At 40.1% G+C, this 25807-nt stretch overlaps 1 protein-coding gene across 1 annotated transcript in view; it reads left to right on the top strand.

Annotated features, from left to right (window-relative positions):
• GRM1 (glutamate metabotropic receptor 1) overlaps nucleotides 1-25807 on the top strand; it is a 304715-nt gene that overhangs the window by 266585 nt on the left and 12323 nt on the right. The window contains exon 7 of the mRNA XM_081093945.1: nucleotides 1144-2074. Within this exon, the coding sequence (XP_080950071.1) occupies nucleotides 1144-2074 (931 nt within the window). The remainder of the gene's footprint in view (nucleotides 1-1143; nucleotides 2075-25807) is intronic.

Below are 25807 nucleotides of genomic sequence, written 5' to 3'. Positions count from 1 at the left end.
AGTGGTGGTGTTGATTAACTGAACAGGTTACCATGCCTACAGAACAATGCCTTCTCCTAAATTTGTGGAAATATTTTTATTCTCACAATTTGGGAAATACAGGCATAGACCAAACACAAAATCCTGTTAAGGAGTTGTCTCCAGGACCTGAGACATTTTTCTCTCAGTGTGAAATTAAAAAAAGACTTTATTTTCCATCTCGAAGGAAAAGATTAGCCAGGCATTTAGGAACACAGCTCTGTCTCTCTTTTCAAGAGATGGGTGAAGGGAGATTTCATTCTTCCTTGGTATGTCTGGTAGAGGCTGATAACTAAGAGGCTCCTAATTGCCACATACAGATCAGACATAAATAATGAGGTGAGACTTGAAATAAATAATATGATATGTGACAAATAGGACAATGTGGATTCTTCTAAAACATTGAAGTGAAATTATTGTTTAAAACACTGTGCTGGCCAAGAAAAAAAAAATGTCTGTAGCTGGACTTGCTTCTAGGCCAGTGATGGTGAACCTTTTGAGCTCGGCATGTCAGCATTTTGAAAAACCCTAACTTAACTCTGGTGCCGTGTCACATATAGAAATTTTTTGATATTTGCAACCATAGTAAAACAAAGACTTATATTTTTGATATTTATTCTATATTTAAATGCCATTTAACAAAGAAAAATCAACCAAAAAAATGAGTTTGCGTGTCACCTTTGACATGCGTGTCATAGGTTCGCCATCACTGTCTAGGCAACAACTACATGAAAATAAAAATTGTATTAGTTTATTTCTTACTAACTTATCTAACACATTCTCACCATTTAACCCCCACTGAAAACATAGTCTTTCTCTTTCTAAAAGTGTAGAACCAAGTTTCACCCATAGAGTGTCATTCATTTATAATGCTGGTATTAGGTAAAGAGGATCATTTTTATAGATTCAAGTATGTCATATTAGGATTGTAATGCAATTAGGTTTAAGAACATAACTGTCCAGAGAAAACAATACTGTATTTTTATTTGTGTAATAGTGAAGCATTTTTAAAAGCATTAAGATAACATAAATCATGGAAGATGTGAATTTAGCTATGCCTCTAGTAACTAGAAAGCACTGTTATTATTGATCAGATTCAATTTAAATCTACTTTTCCCCTCACAGGCTGTGAACCTATCCCTGTCCGCTACCTGGAATGGAGCAATATAGAATCCATCATAGCTATCGCCTTCTCCTGCCTGGGCATCCTTGTCACCATGTTTGTCACTCTCATCTTCGTGCTGTACCGGGACACACCAGTGGTCAAATCTTCCAGTCGAGAGCTCTGCTACATTATCCTAGCTGGCATCTTCCTGGGTTACGTGTGCCCTTTCACTCTCATTGCCAAACCTACCACCACGTCCTGCTACCTCCAGCGCCTCCTGGTTGGCCTCTCCTCTGCCATGTGCTACTCTGCTTTAGTGACCAAAACCAATCGCATTGCGCGCATTCTAGCTGGCAGCAAGAAGAAGATCTGCACCCGGAAGCCCAGGTTCATGAGTGCCTGGGCCCAGGTGATCATTGCCTCAATTCTGATTAGCGTGCAGCTAACCCTGGTGGTAACCCTGATCATCATGGAGCCCCCCATGCCCATTCTGTCATACCCAAGTATCAAGGAAGTCTACCTTATCTGCAATACCAGCAACCTGGGTGTGGTGGCCCCTGTGGGCTACAATGGACTCCTCATCATGAGCTGTACCTACTATGCCTTCAAGACACGCAACGTGCCCGCCAACTTCAATGAGGCCAAGTATATCGCCTTCACCATGTACACAACCTGCATCATCTGGCTGGCTTTTGTGCCCATTTACTTTGGAAGCAACTACAAGATCATCACTACCTGCTTTGCAGTGAGCCTCAGTGTAACGGTGGCCCTGGGGTGCATGTTCACTCCCAAGATGTACATCATTATTGCCAAGCCGGAGAGGAACGTCCGCAGTGCCTTCACCACCTCTGATGTAGTCCGCATGCATGTTGGCGATGGCAAGCTGCCCTGCCGCTCCAACACTTTCCTCAACATTTTCCGAAGAAAGAAACCAGGGGCAGGGAATGCCAAGTGAGTAATCTGATCGGGTTTGCTCTCTCTCTCTCTCTCTCTCTCTCTCTCTCTCTCTCTCTCTCTCTTCCTCTCTCATTTTCTTTTTTTCTCTATTTGACTAAATCATGTTCTTCACTTTTCCTAATGTTTTTTCTTAACATTTTCTTGTTTTTTTCCTAATCTCACATTCTGTTGGATTAGGATTATCTTCTTGTTTTCATTCCTTTGAAAGAGCAAGGGGCATGAAGCACCAACCAGCTGAACATATTCTGACCTAGAATCTGCAGCTTCTGTTCTTCCAGTAATGTTTTCCCTTTCATGTGGGTCTTCTCTCTATGGAACATCAACACTTCTATGGGGCTGGGTCAGAGGTGCAAACTCTAGTTCTAATTTCTAGTTTAGACTATGGTTGAAGATCTTTTGTGATTTATTTTTATCACTCTACAGCCACATCATCACTAATCTGGGGTGAGAGGAAGAGAATTAAGCACTTGGAGAAATTTTTCAAAATTTGACTACAACTGAGCACCAAGTATGTCCTAAATTAAGTTCCCTTAAGCAACTGTAATATCATGACCCTCTTATTTATTGAACTTTAATGTATACTGTAATAAAGATATTCCATAATTCTTTATATTAATTGAATTATCTCAACTGCAAGGTCATGATCAGAACTTTCTTAGCCATAAAGTACCAAAAGAATTAAGAACCACATAAAGGTGATGAGCCCCAAACTTGAGAATCAGTGTGAACATCAAACTCCAGATTATTCTATTCTGGTAATTTTTCTGAGTAGTTTACATAATAAACACTTTCCTACCTTCTTCCTGACTCTGCATTGCAAATAAGCATATGCTAAATTTTGCATGAGTCATCTTTTCTGAGATCCATGAAGTAAATTTCATGTAACATTTACTACTTTGAAAATGACATGGATGCTTGAAGCTCTAAAGGTAATTGAATTGTCCAAAGATAAATTTCCCCATTAACAGTATTAATTTTACTTTTTGAAACAATCCTTTAAAATGAAGACTTTTAGTAGTAATTATTATAATGTATACATTGCTTTATAACTATTCCACCTACCTGACAAGTAAGCAAGATAAGAGGCATTGGTGTTATTTTTCTCCATTTTGTAGATGAGGAAACACTGTGAATTTATGTAACTCTGAAGTATAATTTCACTTAGCCATTCTTTGCCTATGTCTTAACTGGCATAACATTTCTCATCTTAACATATGTCAAAAAATCTACATGCCTTAAATTTCTAGTTTTGTATTTTTACTTGCCAAGCAGCACCATGAGCATCTTTTACAGAAATCCTCTCATTGGTTTGATGAGCAGATGAGACAGTCTATGGAAAAATATATTTTTGAAATCCCTAAGGTTATTTCAAATAAGGACATCCCTAAATTTTTTTAGCATTATGGATGAAGACAATAATTTATACCTAGTTCTCATTGTATCAGTTTCAAGTTCTTCATAGGATGCTGATCATCCAAGTTGCTTAGTCATTTTTTGCCCTTGCCATGGTTTTTATGCTACCCAGAACCCCTCAGTAGCAGCCTCCTGGCAGGGGATTACCAGCGATACGAGAGCAAACCATCAATGCCATTAAATGAGAAAAAAAATAGACCGTAACCACAGAGTCCAGATGTAAAGTGGCATAACAGTTTTCATTCAGAGGAAAGGAACAAGAGGAAATGAAATGAAAATAAGGGAGAAAATATTCTTTAAACTGGAGTATTTAAAGGAATTAAGAGACATTCTTTTTCACATCCCATATGGCTTTATGAGGATTCCGCCCCACCATCCACCCATATCTAGCTCCATGTTCCTAACTTGTCTGCCTCTATTATGGCTCTTCAGAAACTTTCATTTGATGTTTGGCCAGGGGTGATTAATGAAAGCTGTGCTTCCAACCACTTAATGAAAAGAGAGAACCTATGTGATCGAGACAGCTTGTGTTGGTAACCAAGAACGTGCATTGATGAGAGCTCTCCCCGTGATTCTGTGTACAGACAGTATTGGGACCTGCCCAAGAGAGCAGTGACTGCTGATGGAGAGTACACAGTGCTGGATGCTGGGAAAAGATGAAGCTGGCCCATGTCACTTTAAGGAGGCTTAGCACCTCTATCGCAGCCAGGCATTGCAGTACATTCTGATCACTTTCTCACACCTGCAGATGCTTTCCTCATACGCTGACAATATTCCCTTCACTGTTTTGAATTTGAAAGTAATTTCATTTGGGATCCTGCTTTTGAGAGAAAAATCAGCTTAGTCTAAATTGAAATGGTTCTCTAGGAAATGCTGGTTTCACCAGTAAGTTGCTTAATTATTGGCTGTAATTGATCAGGCACTATCAGATTATTACAGTAAGAAAGATACTTCTAATTAATAATTATATCATACAGCTTTTTAGTACAGTCTGTAGCTTCTCCAAGGTATGCCACACAGCTAAGCTGACCCATAGAGGGTATTTGAGACTAAATTTCTATGGAAAACAACCATTCACTCACTCATGTGTCTCATTTATTCATTCTACTGTTGCTTCTCTTGTAACTCTCTCTGAGGCTCTAATTTTAAAATGTAACAATAATCTCAGTGCCTGTGTTTTTACCATTTTATTGTTGTTATGTTTTCCTGGTTTGTCACCAGAGTCACAAAAACTACAAACAATCTAATATTTTCTACAGCAACAAAAATCTAGCAGTCTTGCCAACACAAGAAAGGGGCTGAAAACTCTAGAGAACAAACACATCACCCAGTGAGTTTATTACCATTCTGGATGTGTAATTCCTGCGTTTATGGTGCACCGAGGGTGTTCAGCAGGCTGCAGATATAGCTATAAACACAGAACAGATGCTGTAATGAAAGCTTCCAACTGATCTATCTGTTTGAATATTATTCTGAGGAGTTACAAGTCTGACTGCATTCTCATAACAGGCTGCTTCTGAGATACATGGGTGGGATGACATTGTGGGTCTGTTTTTGCAAAGTTTACTTCAATTTTTTTAATTTCATTCACAGCCAAATATCTGACTCAACCAAAGGTTTGGGCACTTGTTTTACATATTCTAAAATGTAATATCAATAAAATGGTTGTCTGGGTTACTTGAGTTGCTTATAGTCAGAAGTCCTATAAACATAATTCTACCTTGGAATATTAACTGAATAGTATATTTGCCTTGACATTTGCAATTTCTTTAACTGTTAGGTTAATGTATTTGAATGGGAAAATATCCAGTCTTAACCTAATGTAAAGATATTGGTAAAATTCTCTTTGTTGGCAGTAGAAGAAAGATATAAACTCATAGATATTCACAATTAAATTATTTAGATCCAAGTGATTTATCGCTTCCCTTTAAAGCCAAAATGAGTTAACATTATGCAACTGAAAAAAATAAAATATTATGTAAATGACATGTTTCCTTTAAGAAAAATTATATCAATGACTAAATGTCAAACTAACATTTCTAGTTATTTTCTGGATAAATAACCTCAATGAGTGCCAAATAATTTGATGGCACATGGAACTAAAATGTGATGATACACTTCTATGACCTGTATAACTATGCAAAACTAAAATAATTACAATAAAAAATGCATTAGAATGATGCAAGCAAATAATTTTAAAACTTAGGTTTCTAAATAAATAGAATATTATTATGTTCTTATGATTGTTTTTTAAGCATTTGAATATATGTTTCTACTGAGTACAAGAACTAAGTGTAATACTAAATGGAGTGATGCTATGAAGAAATTTTACTCTTGGTCTGCTAGAAACACTTTTGTCCACAAATAGAAGTAATCATGCAGCATTAGTGATTATGCCCTGGATAAGGATTTGAATTTGTCTTTCCTCCTTTGATTATGAAAGGAAATATGATAGAGAGCCAAAAGACATAACAATCAAATAGAAATAACAGGCTCTCTTTTATAGAAAGAACTCATTTACTATTCTAGCTTGTAAATGAGAAAATCTGTCATTTTGAAGTTATTTTTCCCTTAATAACACAATAAATGGCATTAAAAGTTATTACAGTTCTTCACTTACTTCTATAGCAAATAACATAAGATATATCAAAACAAAGTACTTGTCATAAAATTTTACTGCTTCATAGTAATGTTTATGGAATACCTACTGATTATTCATTCATATATTCAATCAATCATTGTTTCAACAGTAATCTTAGAAGCACTTTATAATATTAGTGTTAGGTAATATTCAAGATAAAAAAAAGATATAAGAGGCAGAAACTGACTGCACCAATCTTGCAACATAGTAAGGGAGCCATTTAAAACCCTGACAGAGTATACTGGTATAGGTGCCATAATAAAGGACCAATGTAATTTTATGAGTGTTCAGGGAAGAAAGAGATTAAAGTCAGCTAGTGGAGTAGTATCTGTGGAAAGAAGAGAAAAGATTTCTTAATAAAAGTGGAGTTTTAAGTTGACCTTAAAGGATGTTTTTCAACAGGAGAAACTATGCTATGATGAGACCATTTCTCATATGGAAAATAATGTAAGTGAAAGTTCAGCACGTTAATGCATTTTCAGGCCACAACATGGAATCTGGTATGAATGAAGTACATGGAGAAGTGTAGTGGTGGGTAAATATGTCAGTGCAGAAAGAGGACACATTACAGATAATGATCAATTGTTCTAAGAAGAAGCTTAGATATTTTTGTATATAAACTACAAGATGCAGTAAAGATTTTTGTGAAGTGTTATGATCATGAGTAAGCTTTTTTGGGGGGAAGAGATCGACTGTAGAAAGATGCTTTAATAGAGTGCTATAATAATCCAAATGATAGGTTAAAGATAAAAGTCTTAAACTAGAGTAGTGAAATGAAAGTCAAATCCAAAGCATCATATATGCAAAGAGTTTTTTGAACTTCATTTATTAGAATTGAAATATTGATTTTGGAAGAGGAAGGAAGGAATAAAAAATAGAATACCACTCTTATGATTTGAGCCTGGGTGACTAGAAAAAATACAGCTACCATAAAAAAAGATCAGAACTATGGGAGTAAGACTGGGGAGATGTTGATGATTGGGTTTCAGATTTATCTATTGAAAATGCTATAAAAGCATCCAAATAGAAACATTTTAAGTTATTTAGAAATTTAAGTCAGGAGGTCAAGAGAAAGGTCTGAGCCAGATTTCTAGATTTGAGGGCTCAGTTAGAATATTTAGAGGCCAAAGCGGTGATATGACATAAGGAAAGAAGAAAATAGAAGGAAGAACATTAGGAAACACACTTGAGAGATAAGGACAGTCAGAAGGTGTTAAAAAAAAAAAAAGGAATCAAACAGAATGAGGAAACAGAGGAATTGCAGTATCATGGAAACCAAGGAGGAGACCGTGTCTTAGGCAGCTCAGGTTGCCACAGTAAAATCCCACAGACTGGGTGGCTTAAAGAACAGATAATTTTTACAGTTCTGGAGGCTGGAAGTCCACATCAGGGTGCCAGCATGGTTGACTTCTCGTGAGACCTCTTCCCTTGGATTGCAGACAGCTGCCAGCTAGCTGTGTGCTCACATAACCTCTTCTCTGTGTAGGCACAGGGGAAGTGAGAAAGGGAGGAAGATCTGCCCAGTGTCTCTTACAAGAGCACTACTCCCATATGAGGCCCTCACTTTCATGATCGCTTCTAACCCTAATTACCTCCCAAAGATTTATCTATTGATATCATAACATTGGGAGTTAGGACTTCAACATATGATTAGCAGGCTGGGCACAACCATTCAGTCCATTAACAGAAGTCAAAACTTGGGATCCTTGAGATACCCAAGGATGGAGATACTATGGTTATTTTTGACTGGTTTTAAGGGTGGAATGTGGGTAGAATTTTTATTGCAATAAGTTGAGGAGTTTGTCATTAAAGGAATTAAGATGTTTAGATAGTATTTAAGGAAGCCAAGGAAAAGAAATAAGTGGTATAATAGAGGAGAAATTAAAGCTTGTTTGTAATATCTGAGAAAGGAGCCTATAGAGCAGCGGTTCTCAACCTGTGGGTCGCGACCCCTTTGGTGGTCGAATGACCCTTTCACAGGGGTCGCCTAAGACCATCCTGCATATCAGATATTTACATTATGATTCATAACAGTAGCAACTTTACAGTTATGAAGTAGCAACGAAAATAATTTTATGGTTGGGTCACAACATGAGGAACTATATTTAAAGGGCCAGAAGGTTGAGAACCACTGCTATAGAGAAAGAAACATTGAAAATATAAGAGAGATCATATGGTTTATGCTGGGAAGCCTGACTCATTAATATAGAGTTTATATACTAACATAGAACTCTGCATTACACCTTCATGTACAGAGTTCTAAAAACGGAGGGCATGCATCATTATTATCCGTTCAGAATATCCATGCTGTGTAGAACGGAGGAGCTGTGTATCTGCTGAAAGTGGAGGCATGCAAGTGTTACTCTGTGTGAGATGTGTATGAGGAAGGGCACCCTGTTGGACATGGCTTGGCAACCTGTCCATGCTTGGCCACAGCTAAAGAGAGATGAGGTCATTTGCATTCCATCTGTCAGTTTTAGTGCCCAATGTACCAGTATAGTGTTACCTACTCAAAAGGGTAACATGTGAACAATGTGTTTCTAAAGCTAATCCAAGTGTAAAAATGTTAGCAACTTGAACAATGAAGAAATTAAGGAGAGAGTACCAGTAGATTTGGAAGTTTCAGATCATGAGAACAGAGCCTATAGGCTCATTAATTAGAATCCTTTGACTGCAAGTTATAGAAGTCAATTGAATAGCCTAAGCAAAGGAAAGTGGAGTGTTTCATAGAAATAATATAAGGAACAATTTCAGGTATCTCCCAGTAACAAGGTTTGGAACATGTCTGGGCCATGTATGGGACTGGATTCCTCATGAGAAAGGCTCCAGGCCTCGATATCATCTTTGTCTCCCTGCATGCCTTCTTATGTTCTCCTCATAGATCTGCTTTGTTCATTTCTTGGACCCTCATGGTGAGTCTCAGGAGAGACCAAAGATACTGCTTCAGTTCCTCTACCCAGGTGGTTCTACAGAACACAGAGAGAGACTGATTGGTTCAACTGGGCTCAGTGGTCTACCCGCTGAGGCCAAGTTTGTAATGGACAAAGGGTGGAGTCACTGAGTATAAAACTGTCTTCCAGAGAAGTATCACTCCTGTTCCCTATGAGTAGGATCGGGGAGGCAATTCACAGAGAGAGGGGTATGATTTGAGATGAGCAGAAGCCTTGTAAGTGTCTACACCAGGGTAATCCCATCTCCACCCAACCCCTATCCTTTTCCCCTTGCCATCTGAATAAGTCACTTGTAAGTACCCGCACTTTATATTTAGAAACATTGACAAAAAGGAGCTACAAAACCTACATAGTGGTGGCTAGCCAGCCAGCCAAATAATTAATCACCTATCCATGCAAAACAGGAGTAATATCCCAAATTCCAGCACATATGCCAGTGGAGGGAAAAGAAAACACCGTGGCTCTGGCACACCATTGATTATGCAGGTGTGAGATGTAGAATCAAACAAATTTAACAGCCAGACCTTCTCTAGAGCTTCCTGGCTATAAAATGCTCCTCAGTTGCCTCAAAATGAAAAGAAAAAAAAGAGGAACAAAGAGGATGACAAAAGATTATTTTAAAGGAAAACAGAGCATTACAACATTATTTTCTGAATGAATTAAAATATGTCACAAATTACAGGACAACAATGAAATATTACTTGCTAACTGTCCTTAATCTATAATAATAAAAGCATAATATGCTAATTCGACCGGACGTCCTTCTAGATGACCTTCCTGATGAAGCTGGGGCTGAGAGGGAAGCCTGGGTCCCGGGTGCCAGAGGGCAGCCGGTGCCAGCAGCCAGGGGAAGGAAGTCCTACTCTTGCAAAAATTTTGTGCATCGGGCCTCGAGTAGAATAGTAAAAGAAAATTAGCTAATATTTAATAAAGTTAACCCCAAAATGTCTGTTATTTGATTTTATTTTAAAGGGGTAAAGAGAAACCTCCTATAGTTGAAGGCAACTTAATACCCTCTATGCAGATTATTTTTAAGATAAATGAGGAGTCTACTGCTAACAAAATTAGGCCAAGTCCCTAGTGATACTGCTAACCATATTGAAAAACAACTTGCTTAAAAGAAATCAATAACAATAGGAAATACTTTCTTTTCCCTGACTTTCCAGTTATGAAAATATATACTGTTATCTTGCTCCTAGTAAATGTTCTCAAGCACTGTGAGAATTAGTGTCACTTTCTACTTAACCAGACTTTGCACTGATTATGTTTTTTGGCTTAGGTGGATATGGGATCAGGAGTAAAAAACACATTAACAAAGGAAAAAAATTAAGACCTATATGATCAAAATCAAAAGAAATTATGACAAGAGGGCAGGAGTGGGGCGAGGGAGTAGAGGGATGGCTGTAGTTCTGTCAGCAGCCAGCTCTGTGACCTTAGCCATTGATTATGTTTTCTTGCAGGCATGTCAGGTGATTTTAGTAAGGTTTTCATAATCCAGTCCTTTGTTTAAAAAATATACAGAGGGGTTATTGTTGTACAGACTGTGGACAATTTGCTGGTGAAGATCTATTGTATGGTCCATGACCTCAGAGAACTTCAAGTGCAGTGGAGGACACCAGCAAGAAACCTGAGGTTAATCCTGTGACAGGATGAAGTCCTATGTCAGAGGAGGGGGAGAATGTTCTTTTAGGAGATATATAGCAGGGGCCTCTACTATTGACCTTTGAGTCGGAGAAGGCCTCAAAAGTCAATACTAAGTCAAAAAAGAACTATGACTATGGTTCCATTAGCTAAAAGCTACCCCAAGTGGTGGGTTAAAGTGGGGGAAGATACAGAGAGAGTGTTCTAGGCAGAGGCTATGTGGGGAGCAGGGGAAGGGGGCAATGAGGAGGCAAGAGAGATCACAGCATATTAGCAAAATGAAAAAAAAGAAGGTTTCATAGGGCTGACTATAATTTCCTATAGAAAGTATTTGTTTAGCATCAAATGTTTAAAGCCAAAAGTTATTCTAGAGCTGATCCTAGTATAAAATCAGTTCTTCTGATGGTTGGAATGGTTTCAAGGTCTGACACCACTTTTTAAGACTGGGAAGAGAAGCACTGAAGACTCATTTACTCAGGAAATGATTTTAAAGCACCTACTATGAGGCATTGGGGCAAGTGCAGGGAATAAGTGGTGAACAAATCAGATCTGGCCCAGGCTTTGTGGAAGTTGAAATCTAGCCAGGAGACCAGAAATTGAATGAGTAACCACAAGTGTAGTGAGTTCTTTTAAGGATTAGAAGGATCTTACCAGTCTTAGTGCATGGAAGCTGGAAACATTCCCCCAAAGAAGTTTTATCTCAACTAAGACTTCTAAAGGAGCAAAGAGGTTAGCTAAGAAAGGAAGCGGGGACTGGGTAGATAAGTCAAGGAATAAAAGTGTAAAGGGCTATAAGCTGGAAAAAGCACTGATGGCTAAAGGAAATGAAATAATTCCAGGATGCCTGGAGGTGAGAAAAAAGGCAAGTGTGATGAGAAGAGACTGGAAGGGTCTGCTGAGATCAGATCACTTGAGACCCGATCACAGGCCCTAGGAGCTTGGATCTGGTCCTCTGAACAATGGAAAGCTGCTAAAGTGACAAAGCAGGGGTGCAGTGCTATCAGTGAGAAGTGTGTGTGTTAGAACTAGCACCCCAAGCTCAGTGTGAGGAGAGCAAGGTGAGAGGCTGGGGCTCTAGGGTGGGAGTGGTGCCGGGGAGAGCTGCCACAGCGTCCTGGTGGAAGACGATAGTGGCCTGACCTAAGGCTTTGCCAGTTGGGGTGAAGACAGTGAACAGAGATAGATGCTTAAAAGGTAAAAATAAAAAAGTAAGGTTGCTTTACAAAACTCTATTTTAAGATCCGCAAACAGTAAGCACAGATATGCTTTCACCTCGGGGTTGTTTGGCTCCAAACCTATGATATTTGAATTATGACCAGATGTAATGTGTTAACACATCTAAAGCATGATTGACCTACAAGAGGGTGAGACTGATCAGACACAAAAAGAGAAGAGCAGTCACTGAAACAAACAATGGAAATGACCATAGACCTCTTGGGTGTGAAGTTGGGTGAAGGAAATTGTGACCCACGGCATTTTTGAAAATGTAAGTCCAAATGACAAGATGATCCCTAGGACTAAAAGGATGAAGCAAACTATCTTAGTGTCGTGCCCTTAAATGTTTAAGTATTGAAACTTGCAACCCTCCACCTCTTCTCTGATTCCCTGGGAACAGGCAACTACTCAATGTTGTCTTCCCCTACCTATGGGTCTACTTATGCATAGTTTAGTATCCTAAATCCTGCACATTATTTCCCATTGCAAATGAAATTGGAATTCTGGTGTATGATGATCTTATTACATGAACTTGTTTAATAGAAGTCTTACCCTGGATGATGTATCATTCTTATTGGGCAAACAAAGCAAGTTCTGCTGCTGGACCTGCCTAGGTGGTGAGTGTTGGGAGCAGTGACTGCCAGGCTGAGAACCAGATCCTGGGTAAGGGAGTCCCTCATAAACTGCACAAAGTTAGAGTGAGTTTTTTAGCAAGTCTAATAGTGTTGCCTTTTAATTAGAATATTTAGTTCACTTACATTTGATAAAAATGTTGACAAACTATTTTCTACTTGTCTCTCTGAAATGATTATTTCCATTTAAAAATGCCCCATTCCTCTCCTTTCTTGCCTTCTTTGGATTAATCTAGTATTTTAATATTCAAGTTTCCAATCCATTAATGTGTTAGTTTTATATTCTTTTATTATCCTTTTTATGGTTACCCTAGCGACTACAAGAAGTATTCTCTAACTTTTTATAATCTCAAATAAATTACCATAGCAGTTTTATCACTTTCAAACAAGGCAAAGATCTTAAAATACTTTAACTGCATTTACTTTGTGTCAACTTTTGTGCTTTTGTGTAGTGCATTTTAATTTTGCACATATTTTACATTACTATTATTGTTTCGCTTAATCAATACTTATATATTCCCACATATTTTCCTTATGTTGTATTCCAATTATGGACTGAACTGGCGTGAGTGTGTATTGCAGTTTTACAAAGCTTGTTGTGCTTCCCCTGGTACATCCTGTCCAAGGGTACAGCTACCCAGGGATCCTGAATAAGAACCTGGGTCCCAACTCTTGTGTCTCTCATTCTTTAAAATGTCTTGAACTCCTATTTTGATTCTTCAATGCTATGAGACTTCCAAAAACTTCACTGAGTTTTAGCATCTTTCTGCTTAGCTTTGTACCCTGTGCTTTGTGCAGTGTAAAATTTGCAAAATTTTCATCAAATGTTGGTCTCACTTTTCTTGACCTTCCTTTCTCTAGGATCCTGGCTCCTCAATTCCTGGCTGCCTTGGAAGACTTGAACTCAAATTTCTGTGTCTATAGTCCTGTGAATGTATCAAGTTTTTCTTGCTTCTTTATCTCTTAGTTAAGACCCTCTGCTTGGATTCTCAGTTCGTTTTCCTGTACCAAGAATGATCAGATCTCCCAAGGGAAAATAGAGCTTAGAGATTATCAACTTCTTCAAAGTTCTCTTCTTTCTGATTTATTGGTCCCTTGGATTCTGGTTGCCATGACAGTTTCCTAATATCTTTAAAGAGTTTTTAAAAATATTTTATCTGTTTTTTTCCTAGTTGTTCTCAGAGGAATAATTGATTTACCGCAACGTGCCATATCTTAGCCAGAAGCAGAAGTCTTCTTATACCAATTTTAATATCTCCCATTCCTCTTTCTCAATAGGCTGTGATATGACTAAGATTTCTCTTTGGGGGCTATGGTGACTATTCTACTATTGTGAAAGAAATCCTATATAATAAAAGAGAAACATGCAAATTAACCATCCGTCTGCTATGCTCAAGCCACGCCCACCAGCCACGCCCACCAGCCAATCAGGAGCGACTATGCAAATTAACCCAACTAAGATGGCCACAGCCACAGAGCTGGAGCAAGGAAGAGGCTTGGGTTGCCCCCAGCAAAGGAGGAAGCCAAGCTTCCCACCTGCCCTGGCTGGCCCTCGGCTCCGCTCAAGGCTACAAAGTTTCAATTATAGAAGATAAATAAATCCCAGATACCTGCTTCCAGCCAGCGGTGACCTCCGCTCAGGGAGGGACCTGGGCTCCACTCAAGGCTACAAAGTTTCAATTATAGAAAATAAATAAATCCCATTAAAAAAAAAGAAAAAAAGGAGGGGCTGGGAGCTTGGGTCGCTAGGGAGCATGGCCAGCCTGAAAACAGCCATCAGCCCCTCACAAAGGCTGGCCACACGCCCATGGGGTGAGGGTCCCTGCTGGGGGGCTTGGCCAGCCTAAAAATGACTCTCAGCCCCTCACCCAGACTGGCCAGGCACCGCAGTGGTACCCCCATCCTGATCCAGGACACCTTTCAGGGCAAACCAGCCGACTCCACCCGTGCACCAGGCCTCTATCCTATATAATAAAAGGGTAATATGCAAATTGACCCTAACAGCAGAACGACTGGGAATGACTGGTCACTATGACACACACTGACCACCAGGGGGCCGACACTCAATGCAGGAGCTGCCCCCTGGTGGTCAGTGTGCTCCCACAGGGGGAACTCTGCTCAGCCACAAGTAAGGCTGATGGCTGCCAGCACAGCAGTGGTGGCAGGAGCCTCTTCTGCCTCCTCAGCAGCGCTAAGGATGTCCGACTGCAGCTTAGGCCTGCTCCCCACTGGCAAGTGAATATCTCCCAAGGGCTTCCGGGCTGCCAGAGGGATGTCTGACTGCCAGCTTAAGCCCAATCCCCTGGGGAGTGGGCCTAAGCCAGAAGGTGGACATCCCCTGACTGCAAGAGGGCACAGGCCGGGCTGAGGGAACACCCTCCCCCCACCCGAGTGCACAAATTTTTGTGCACCGGGCCTCTAGTTGTATGATAATTGCCTATTCAGTTATTTTCTGGTTTGATGGGTGGTGACATGAGCATATTAATGCCTCTGCTTATAGAGAAATGATAGCATAAAATAAACTTTAGTGGACACATATACCTAATATTGATGTCAGTGCTTTAGGCAACAATATCAGAAGTCTCACAAAATTTTAGACTTAAGTTATGTAAGTCCTTTCTGTTATTGTTACAACGTCAATTTTAAGCTTCTTTACAAAAGTAATCATTTGTTTTTTTTTTGTTTGTTTGTTTGTTTGTTTGTTTTTTTTTTTCAAAACATTCACAGGTGAAGATTTTAGCTTTGGGCAAGTGTTTTCATTGTTTTGTTTTTCCCCCCTCTTTCTGTGTGGATAAATCAGAGTAAAATAATAAAAAGACTCACTTTAGCTGTTGGGTACCTAAAGTCTATCAGGAAACATAGCAGGATAGTTTTCCTTTTATGAAACTTGTCTTTTCTCTAATTTTAAATTTCTATTTTCTCATTAGTGAACATGCCTACATGTGAGAATAAACATTTTAAAAATATATGTACAATAAAATAGTTTATTTATGGAATAATGACTAAATTTTTTCTACTATAGAATTCTGAAATAAGAAAGACTTCAGTATTGGTTTAAATAAAATATATCAGTATGGATTTCCAGATTCTATAAGTTCTATTTGATATTTCTCATTAGTAGTTTATCATATTTAATATATATTTTTAGAATTTTTACCTTACCTCTTTTTTGAGAAAAAGGACATATATTCATAGCTCCTATATAATACCTTAGTTTATTGGGGTAAAACTAAAAAGAAAAGAGGGAAATTTACTTCTGAATTATGTGTTACAATAAATTTATTTTTGTATTAGCAGTCACTATTTTTCATATAAAAAGGGATAAATATTCACTATGGGAAAATTTTTAAATATAGGAAAGCACAAAACAGCTAATAAAAATTACCTATAATTCTAACAATCACAAAAAACACCATTAACATTTTTATGTATATCCTAGTTTTTACACATACACACATGCACACAAATAAATACATTACTTTTATTAATTTTTAAATTTAAATTTTGCTAGAGATTTTATGATAGTTAATTTTTAATGTTAGAATTAATTTAGAAATTAATCTATAATAATAAAAGCATAATATGCAAATTGACTGAATGGCTGAACAGTGGAACAACTGTCTGGATGACCTTCCGGATGAAGCCGGGGCTGCAAGGGCAGCTGAGGCAGCCGGAGCTGCCAGGGCCTACTCTTGCACAAATTTCATGCATCGGGCCTCTAGTAACAATATAATAGGTGCTTTTGATATTCCTGCAATTACCACAGTGATGAAGAAGCTCAGAACTACTTCAAGCTTATTTTCATATTAAGAATGTTTCTCCATTTTGTTTTGATTTATTCAATCATTTGTTGACCATTTATCATAAACTAGAGGCCCAGTGCACAAAAATTTGAGCACTCGGGGAGGATGGGGGGTCCCTCAGCCTGGCCTGTGCCCTCTCGCAGTCTGGGACCCCTCAGGGGATGACCACCTGCTGGCTTAGGCCCGCTCCCCGGGGGATTGGGCCTAAGATGGCAATCAGACATCCCTCTGGCAGCCTGGCAGCCCTCGGGGGATGTCCACTTGCCAGCAGGGAGCAGGCCTAAACTGCAGTCAGACATCCTTAGCACTGCTGAGGAGGCAGGATAGGCTCCCACCACCACTGCTGTACTGGTAGCCATCAGCCTGGCTTGTGCCTGAGCAGAGTTCCTCCCATGTGAGAGCGCCCTGACCACCAGAGGGCAGCTCCTGCATTGAGTGTCTGCCACCTGGTGGTCAGTGTGTGTCATAGTGATCAGTCATTCCCAGTCCTTCTGCTGTTAGGGTCAGTTTGCATATTACTCTTTTACTATATAGGATAGAGGCCTGGTGCACGGGTGGGGGCTGGCTGGTTTGCCCTGATTGGTGTCCCGGATCAGGGTGGGGTTCCCCACTGGGGGCCTGGCCAGTCTGGGTGAGGGGCTGAGGGCTGTTTTCAGGCTGGCGGGTGACTAAAGCTCCCAACCTCTCCTTTTTTTCTTTTTTCTTTTTTATTCTGGGATTTATTTACCTTCTATGGCTGTCACTGGAACTGAGAGCTGGCTTTAGCTCTGAGGCTTGGCTCCAGCTCTGAGACCTTGGCTGCTGAAAGCAGGGATCTGGGGTTGTTTGGCTTCTATAATTGAAACACTGTTGCAGCTCCAGCTCTGAGGCCCAGCTGGCTGAAAGCAGGTTTTGGGGGTTTGTTTAGCTTCTATAATTGCAACATTGTTTCTTAGAGTGCAGCTCAGAGGCCGGCAGCGACAGGCGGAGAACCTTGGCTTCCTCCATCACTGGAGCAAGCAAGCCTCCTGTTTGCTTCAGCTGCCTGGCTGCTGGCCGCCATCTTGGTTGGCAGTTAATTTGCATATCGCCCTGATTAGCCAATGGGAAGCATGTCAGAGGTATGGTTAATTACCATGTTTGTCTATTATTAGATAAGATAAGTGACCATATGTCCTTGTAAACTCAGGAAAGTCTCAGTTTATGCCTTTTATCACGACATAATTTTTAAGAGCACTTTTTTATTTTTAAAAGTAACCAATTTTCATGAAAAATTATATAGTTTCCTTTTATTTCTAAAAATTGAAGCAGGTAAAAGGGAGATAAAGTGACACACAATAGTCAAACTGACATGGATCCTGCCCTCAGAAACCTGTGGCCTACCTATTATAGAAGATAAGAATTAACATCAAATCTATATATATAAAAACCCAGTGACCGGAACACCATAACGACTGGAACAACTGGTCACTATGACACCCACTGTGGCCAGAGAACTGGCCTGATCGTGGGGTGGGGCCAGCCAGCCAACCTCCTGCGGCCCCTCCCCCCAGCCAGCCCCACCCCTGATTAGACTCTCCCACCCCGATTGAGGGCAGGGTGGCCAGCCACCCCGTGGCTCATCTCTCCTCGCCACGGCCCTTCTCTCTGGCTGGCCCTACCCTCGATCAGCTCACCTCACCCTGATTGGCCCACAGCCCCTCCCCCCAGCCAGCCCTGCCCCTGATCACACCCCCCAACCCAATAGTGGGTGGGGCTGGCCAGCCAACCTGCTGCAGCCCCTCCCCCTGGCTGGCCCTACCCCCAATTGGGGGCAGGCCAGCCGGCCGGCCAACCTCCCGCCATCTCCTCCTCCCAACAGGCTCAGCCCTCATCCACCCCGATTGGGGCCGGGCCAGCCAGCCCCCACCTGTGTATGAATTCGTCCACTGGGCCTCTAGTATATATATACATTAGAGCTGAAAAGGATCACAGGAAAGATGCAAAGATATAATATATATATTGAAATGTGCTCAAGAACTTAATAAACATCTTAGAATTCTGAAGGAAATATGCACTAAATTGTAGAAAGTAAGATTTCTTTAGGTTCAGGAAATATCATGAACAAAGAAGAGAGGTAGGGAAAAAAAACTATCATTTTACAACCATCAGTATGGCAAAGATTAAGAAATTAAGAAATCTGGCAAGACTTTTGGTTTTTGGTAGAATCAAAATACATGGTAGTAGAACAGCTCTTGCCAAGAATAAGTGGCAAAGCAATATAAAATACAAAAGCTATCTTTTTATAGTACCAGAAAGCTGCTGAAGTAGGGAAGATTAAGGAAACTAAAACCTCAGAGACAGGAGAACCGAGAAGTGAGCAGAACTGCAGCTGCTTTCCCTGGGCACCTGTCAATTCCCGGTACTGGCTAGAGGCTGAGTATCCACCCATGCTTGGCCCAAGCAGAGAGTCAGTGGAGGGAGCAGGGAAGGCAGAGAGATCCTGTGTCCACTTGAAGCTGGAGTGATAAAATGAAAGGCATTAGAGATTTTAACACGTCCCCAGCTTTTCTTTCAAAATATGTGCTGATGTCTGCAATTGGGTAGGTTACAGAGGTTAAAAGATAAGCCAAACACCTCTGACATACAGAATCGATTTTCATAGAGTACTTCAATGCTGAGAAGACACAGATCCACCTGTGGAGAGAACTATAAAATACTCTTAGCAATCAGACAGGCTGGACCGACAAACCCAAAGGCACTCTAACAAGTGGTCAAGGTTCCTTCTCAAGGCATGTGTCTAATTCTAAAGTTGCATGTGGCAGGAGGCCAAAAATCTAAACTGAAAATCCTTGAAAAGTAGGATGAAATCTCCTCAGTCTCTTAATGCTGAGGAGATAGAGACCCACTAGATGAAGAGTACTAGTACACAGCCAGGTGCTCTGTTAAAAGTCCTGAAGGATATCATGCTAAGTGAAATAAGTCAGACAGAAAAGGTTAAGAATCATATGATTTCACTCATATGTGGGACATAAAACTAAAAGCAACAAACAAGGGGAACAAGCAAACAAAAATTCATGGACACAGACAACTGTATGGTGGTTACCAGAGGAAAGGGAGTTAGAGGTTAATAAAAGGTAAAGGTAGTCAAATATATGGTGATGGAAGATGATTTGACTTTGGGCAATGGGCACACAATGAAATATGCAGATCATGTGTCATAGAAATGTGCACTTGAAACCTATATAACTTTACTAACAAATGTCACCCCAATAAATTTAATAAAAAGAAAAAAAAGTCCTGAAGGGATATGCCCTACTGTGGACTGATTTCTATCCAAATTGCAAACTAACTTTGACTCAACTCTGTTTCTAATTGGGTTAAGTTGATATGTCTCCCTCTACTTATCAGAGAAAGTGGTGAAGCAACTCTGGTTGAGATTAGAACATCTAGAGCAGGGTTGGGCAAACTTTTTGACTCGAAGGCCACAATGGGTTCTTAAACTGGACCGGAGGGCCGGAACAAAAGCATGGATGGAGTGTTTGTGTGAACTAATATAAATTCAAAGTAAACATCATTACATAAAAGGGTATGGTCTTTTTTTTTCAATGGTTTCATTTCAAACAGGCCAGATCCAGCCCGTGGGCCGTAGTTCGCCCACAGCTGATCTAGAGCCTTCACAGAATCCTATCCTATATAATAAAAGCCAAATATGCTAAGCACCTGGTCGTCTAGTCAGCCATTCAACCAATCAAAGCATAATATGCTAATGATATGCTAGGGCTGCTCAACCGCTCGCTATGACATGCACTGACAACCAGGAGGCAGACAGGCGACTAGTCTCTGTGACATGCACTGACCACCAGGGGGCAGATACTCCAACCGGTAGGTTAGCTTGCTGCTGGAGTCTGGCCAATTGGGACTTAGTGAGACAGGCTGAACACACCCTGGAGCCCTCCCACGGTCCCTCCCCCGCTGGCCAACCTCCCACGTCCCTCCCCAGCCCCAATAGTGCATCAGTGGGGTCCCTTGGCCTGGCCTGTGCCCTCTTGTAATCCTGGACCCCTAGGGGGATATCAGAGAGCTGGTTTCGGCCCTATGGTGGAACAATCAGTTGCTATGATGTGCACTGACCACCAGGGGGCAGATGCTCAATGCAGGAGCCCCCTGGTGGTCAGTGGGCTTCCACAGGGGTAGTGCTGCTCAGCCAGAAGCTGGGTTCATGGCTGGCGAGTGCAGTGGCAGTGGCAGGAGCCTCTCCTGCCTCCGAGCAGTGCTAAGGATGTCCGACTGATAACTTAGGCCCGCTCTGTGGGGAACAGGCCTAAGCCATCAGTCGACATCCCCCAAGGGCTCCTGGACTGCGAGAGTGTGAAGGCTGGACTGAGGGACACCCCCCCCCCCCCCCCCCGCGCGCAGTGCACGAATTTCATGCAATGGGCCTCTAGTTTTAAATATACATCTATACAGTGGTCAGCAAACTCATTAGTCAACAGAGTCAAATATCAACAGTACGATTGAAATTTCTTTTGAGAGCCAAATTTTTTAAACTTAAACTATATAGGTAGGTACATTGTTATTAACTTAATTATGGTACTCCTAAAGCTTAGGAAGAGCCACACTCAAGTGGCCAAAGAGTCGCATGTGGCTCGCGAGCTGCAGTTTGCCGACCACGGATATACAATGTCTTATCTGATATAAACTATGTTTAGGCATTCAAGAGTTATTACCATATAATCAAAAAAACAACAGAAACAATTGACAATAGAAGCAGATGCACAGGTGACATACTGATCAATGTTGAAGAAGAATATTAGAAAACCAAATCATTATTCTGAACACGGGTCAATAAGGGGGGAAAAGCATCCATTTGACTTGCATTTTCTTTTGAATTCTACCTCATAGGATTCAAATAACCAAGAGAAAGTTCTTAAGTAAAAAAATCTAGTTATAGAAGGGATAATAGAATTATAATGTCACCATTGTATACTTTTGTAATAAAGTAATTGATCCACATAATGATTATTAGTGGGTGCTAAAACCATCAGATGAAAGACTGATGGGGCGTTTTATAATGTATGCATCAGGCTGACAACACCTGAACCCACTGATCAATTTTAATGGGGTTAGTAGACAGTCCAATTTATGTGCTTCCCAGTCTTGTATTATAGGAAATAAACACCACCTCATATAAATTAGTCTCTCCATATAATCAATCTTGAATCTGACCAAGCCTTCATATCTAATTTTCAATTTATAGGAAATAATATGGGACAGAAATACATGTTAAATGACACCACAGGAACTTAACCAGTAAAATCCATAAACTGAGAAATAATCAATGTTTCTTCAGAAAATAAATAGCAAGCAAAAAGGAGAAGGAAATATCTATATATTTAAAAAGACTCAATGAAGACAATGCACAGATCTTATTTGAATGCTGATTTTAAAATCAAAAGTAAAATAAAAATATATGAGACAATCAGGGAAATTTCAATACTCACTGGATATTTGATTATATTAAGTAATTACTATTAATGTGTTTAGGTGTGATAGCATTATCATTTTTTCTTTTATTATAAAAATGTATACCTATATTGTAGCCATATACTGAATTATTTATGGATAAAAGGACATAATGTTTTAGATTTGTTCTAAAATAAGTAAGTGGGACTATAAATGAACAAGATTCACATATACATTGGTTAGTATTGAAGCTGGATAATAAGGATATAGGTATTCAGTTTAACATTTTCTCTAAGTTTATATATTTTTGAAAATTTTCCATAATAAAAATCAAATTTAAAGATGCTTAAAAAACAGAATTTGAAAGAATAATATGAACTCTCACCTATTAGTGTGAATTGTGAAAGAACTTTGCAAAACAATTTGTTAATATTTAAGAAAAATAAATGTGCATGTACAACAATCTACAAATTTTGAATCTGGGTCCATACCATAGAAAAAGTCTCCCATATGTGTGCAAGGAGACAGCCAAGAATGTGTACTCTAGCATTGCTTAAAATAGAAAAATGTAGGAAACAACCTAAGTGACCATCAATAGGAGAATTATTTTATTATAGTGTGATAATTATTCAATTTAGCTTTAGTAAAAAAAAAAATTGCTGGATAGAAATATAGTGTGATGCTATGTATATAAAGTCCAATAATATGCTGAACACTACCACATATTATTTATTCACACATATGCATATGCATGTTGTAAAAACATTAAGTATGCCAATAAATAATACATAGTAAAGTATATCTTAAAAATGAGAAAATAAGTTTTCATGATAATGTACAGAGGACTTGAAATATATTCTTAATGTTTTAAAAAGGTAAAATGTTAATGTTGTGATGTTAATTAATTGAATTTTACTAAATCATTCTCCATAATCTCTTATTAGCTTGGAAACCTTTATAAGTAAGAATTTTAAAAATAGAGTAATATTTTACCCCTATATGGAGAAACTGCACTATGTGTGTTTACAAAGAGTCTTAATGGACTATGTTAGATGTGCATCTGTTAAAAGGCAGAGTGGAAGACATTAGCATTTAGAGAGGACCTACACACAGTCAGAGCGCCATTCTCCACTCTGATAAACGGATGGTGAGAAATAAATATGTAAATTCAGATAACAGGAAAAATACATTTGGCTTTTAAAAACAATCAGTTACAGATTATCCTATTTATCTGTAAAAAAAAGTAACAGCAGTCTGCTAAAATGGTCTTGAGTGGTTGCTGTCATTCTTTATGATTGCTTTGGACAGCTGCCACATTATTATTTCCATGGTGAGCTGACCATCTGGAATTGTATAGACCATTTTTTCTGTGCTAAAAGTAGATTCACCTCCAAACCTATCTCAGGCTGGCAACTTCAGACACAGACAGCTAGCCTGACTCTGTGTACCTGGCCTTTACCTGCTCCTGACACATCCATTCAATGTCACTAACGTTGCCTGCAAAAATAAATAAATAAAAATAAATAAATCCAGAGAGCAAACAGAATTCAGCTTATTTTTTGCTAGATGTTAAATAAGGAAAGTAGCTAAAATCCACGAGTCAAGTGTAGTTTGAGCTTCTCTGAATGAGTCTCATCTAAATACACACTGAGATTTAAAACCTCTGGGTCTTTGTCTCTGCTTTTGTTTCTCCACCCTTCAGAGGAAAGGTTTCAATAGTAATGGCTTAAGCTGGGATAGCGCTTTGCTATTTGGAACCTTTTACATGTACTGTTTCAGCAATCCTTCTTCATGGAGGATAAAACTGGGCCTGAAAGGGGAAAACACACAGTTGGAATGTGCCTGGTCTCCTGAGTCCTATCCAGTGATGTTACTGCTGTGCTGTAATGAGTTAAGCTTGTTCATAACATCGCAAGTTCATGTAAAGAATAATTCCTAGCATAGCAACTGATGTATGGGCAACCTGCTCTCAAGAAAAGAATGCATTTAACATTTAAACAAAGTACACCTAAGGAGTGTACTTAAAAAAATATATATTATTTAGACCATGGGAAAATCTATGCACATTCCATGAGTTTATGACAAGCAGTGACTCTTTACTTAAAAAGGAACAATAAAGAAAGCAAAAAGCAAGCTTGGTAATTTCCAAAGAAATTAAAGAGGAATCTTTCTAACTAAAATTCTGGGGTCTCTTTAAATCCACAATTGCTGCCAAAAGATTCAAGCACAGATTTGGGACTTATAATTGACAAGCCCCCATATGCTCCATTTTCCCTCCAAGCTTTTACTCTGGCTCTGGAATTTGTGGTTGGTTAAATATGTGGTTTTACAGTTGCTAAAAATACTCTGAAGTCAAACTCCTTCTCCCAGTTTTTATGCAGTTGGCCACTCTGGCAGCAGATTTTGCAAGGCTTAGCCTATGCCCTTTAGTAAACCACTCCTTTCATAAAAGTGGTGTCTGCATGTACAGGTCATTTACACTTTAACACAAAGTGAAGGTCGGGGACTAAAGCAATGACATCATGAAGGAGATGCTGTAGTTTTTCAACCGTTTCAATCCACAGATAATGAAGGTGGCTTTGGGGCTGCTGAGAGTTGCTCTGTGAAGTTTGGTTGTCAGTACAGCTGAAACTCCCTGAGGACCCACAGAACCGTTCACTCGCTGCAGGAGTGACTCCAGGTCAGCCGCAGAGGCCACAGAGCTCCCTGCCCCAGCGCTTGGGAGACACAGCAGTGTCTGCCCACACTCTGCCTGCCCGAAAGGTTTCTGCGTTGTTTTCATCATCATACATCCCAGCACACAGGACTAGCTACATCGTTTGGGTAGACCAGTGCAAAATGAAAACGGGAGGGGGGCGGGGCAATTCAAAATGCAAAGGGAAAGGCATTAAAAGGACTAAAATATGAAACTCTTTCCTTTCTTCTGTGGTGTCCCTTGCTACCTGCCAGGGTGTTTTTTGTCATGTAAAGTTATGCTTCCACTTGTGTGTGCGTGGGGAGCGGGTGGGGGGAGGGAGGGCATTGACAGGGTAAGTGCAGGCCCTTCTGGGAGCTGCAGCCTCCACTGTGCAAGTCTGCACATGCACAGTTCTCAGGTTGCCACGTTCCCAACCAGCCAATCACTGAGCAGATGCCACTGAGAACTTGAACCAGGGAGCTCCCCTTCCCATGAGCTTCTTGCTTCAGCCAGTAGTAGACAGGTGAGTCCCAAGGGTATTGCAACAACAGTTCAGGGACCTGTAAGGCACTGGCATTGAGGATGGGCAAGAGGCACAGTTGCCCTGCCAGTCAGGAAGGAGAGGGCCCTGGCCATTGGCTGCCTCCGGATACTACAGGACACGTGCACAGGACCCTGATCATCTCTGCTGGTACCCAGAGAACCCTCACAGCATGAAGGGTGGCCGTGATCCCAGGGCAGAGGAAGGAAGTGGGAGACTAGGCTGACTCAAGTCCCAGGGGGCAGGAGAGCAAGAAACTAAAGATCTGTTCAGGGAGTTCAGGGAGGCAGGACTGTGTTTGAGCTGAGGCTCCAAGTCCCAAGTGCATGCTCCATTTTCCTCTCCAACATCACAAAACACAAATCATGAGATAAAATTATGAATTTCAAAAAGATGACTATGGAGCTCTAAACCCCAAGTGCAGGGCTCTTCTGATGAGGGCCCTGGTGTCTGCATTAGTCACAGGGCCATGAAGCCAGCTCTGCCAGGGTCTTGGCTCCCCAGACCATTGGACCAGACAACATGTAAACATCATCTACGGGTAAAATTAGAGGATTCCAGGGGTTGCAGGCAGGTTAGCAAGGCAAAGCCAAAGGTCTTGCATATATTTTCTGCCTCTGTCATGAAAAATTGAACTGTAATATTATTTTGCAGGTTAAATGATCTTTCTTACTGGTAATTTCCTTTGCATACTCACACATCATACTTTTATTACTTTATATCCTCTACTTGCTATTGTTCTCATTGTTTTTATGACCGTTGTAACTTCAGATGGGCATATTAAAGATC

Source organism: Myotis nattereri (genome assembly GCF_964212035.1).
Source record: "Myotis nattereri genome assembly, chromosome: 6".
Lineage (NCBI taxonomy): Eukaryota > Metazoa > Chordata > Mammalia > Chiroptera > Vespertilionidae > Myotis > Myotis nattereri.
This window is presented reverse-complemented; position numbering and strand designations above follow the sequence as displayed.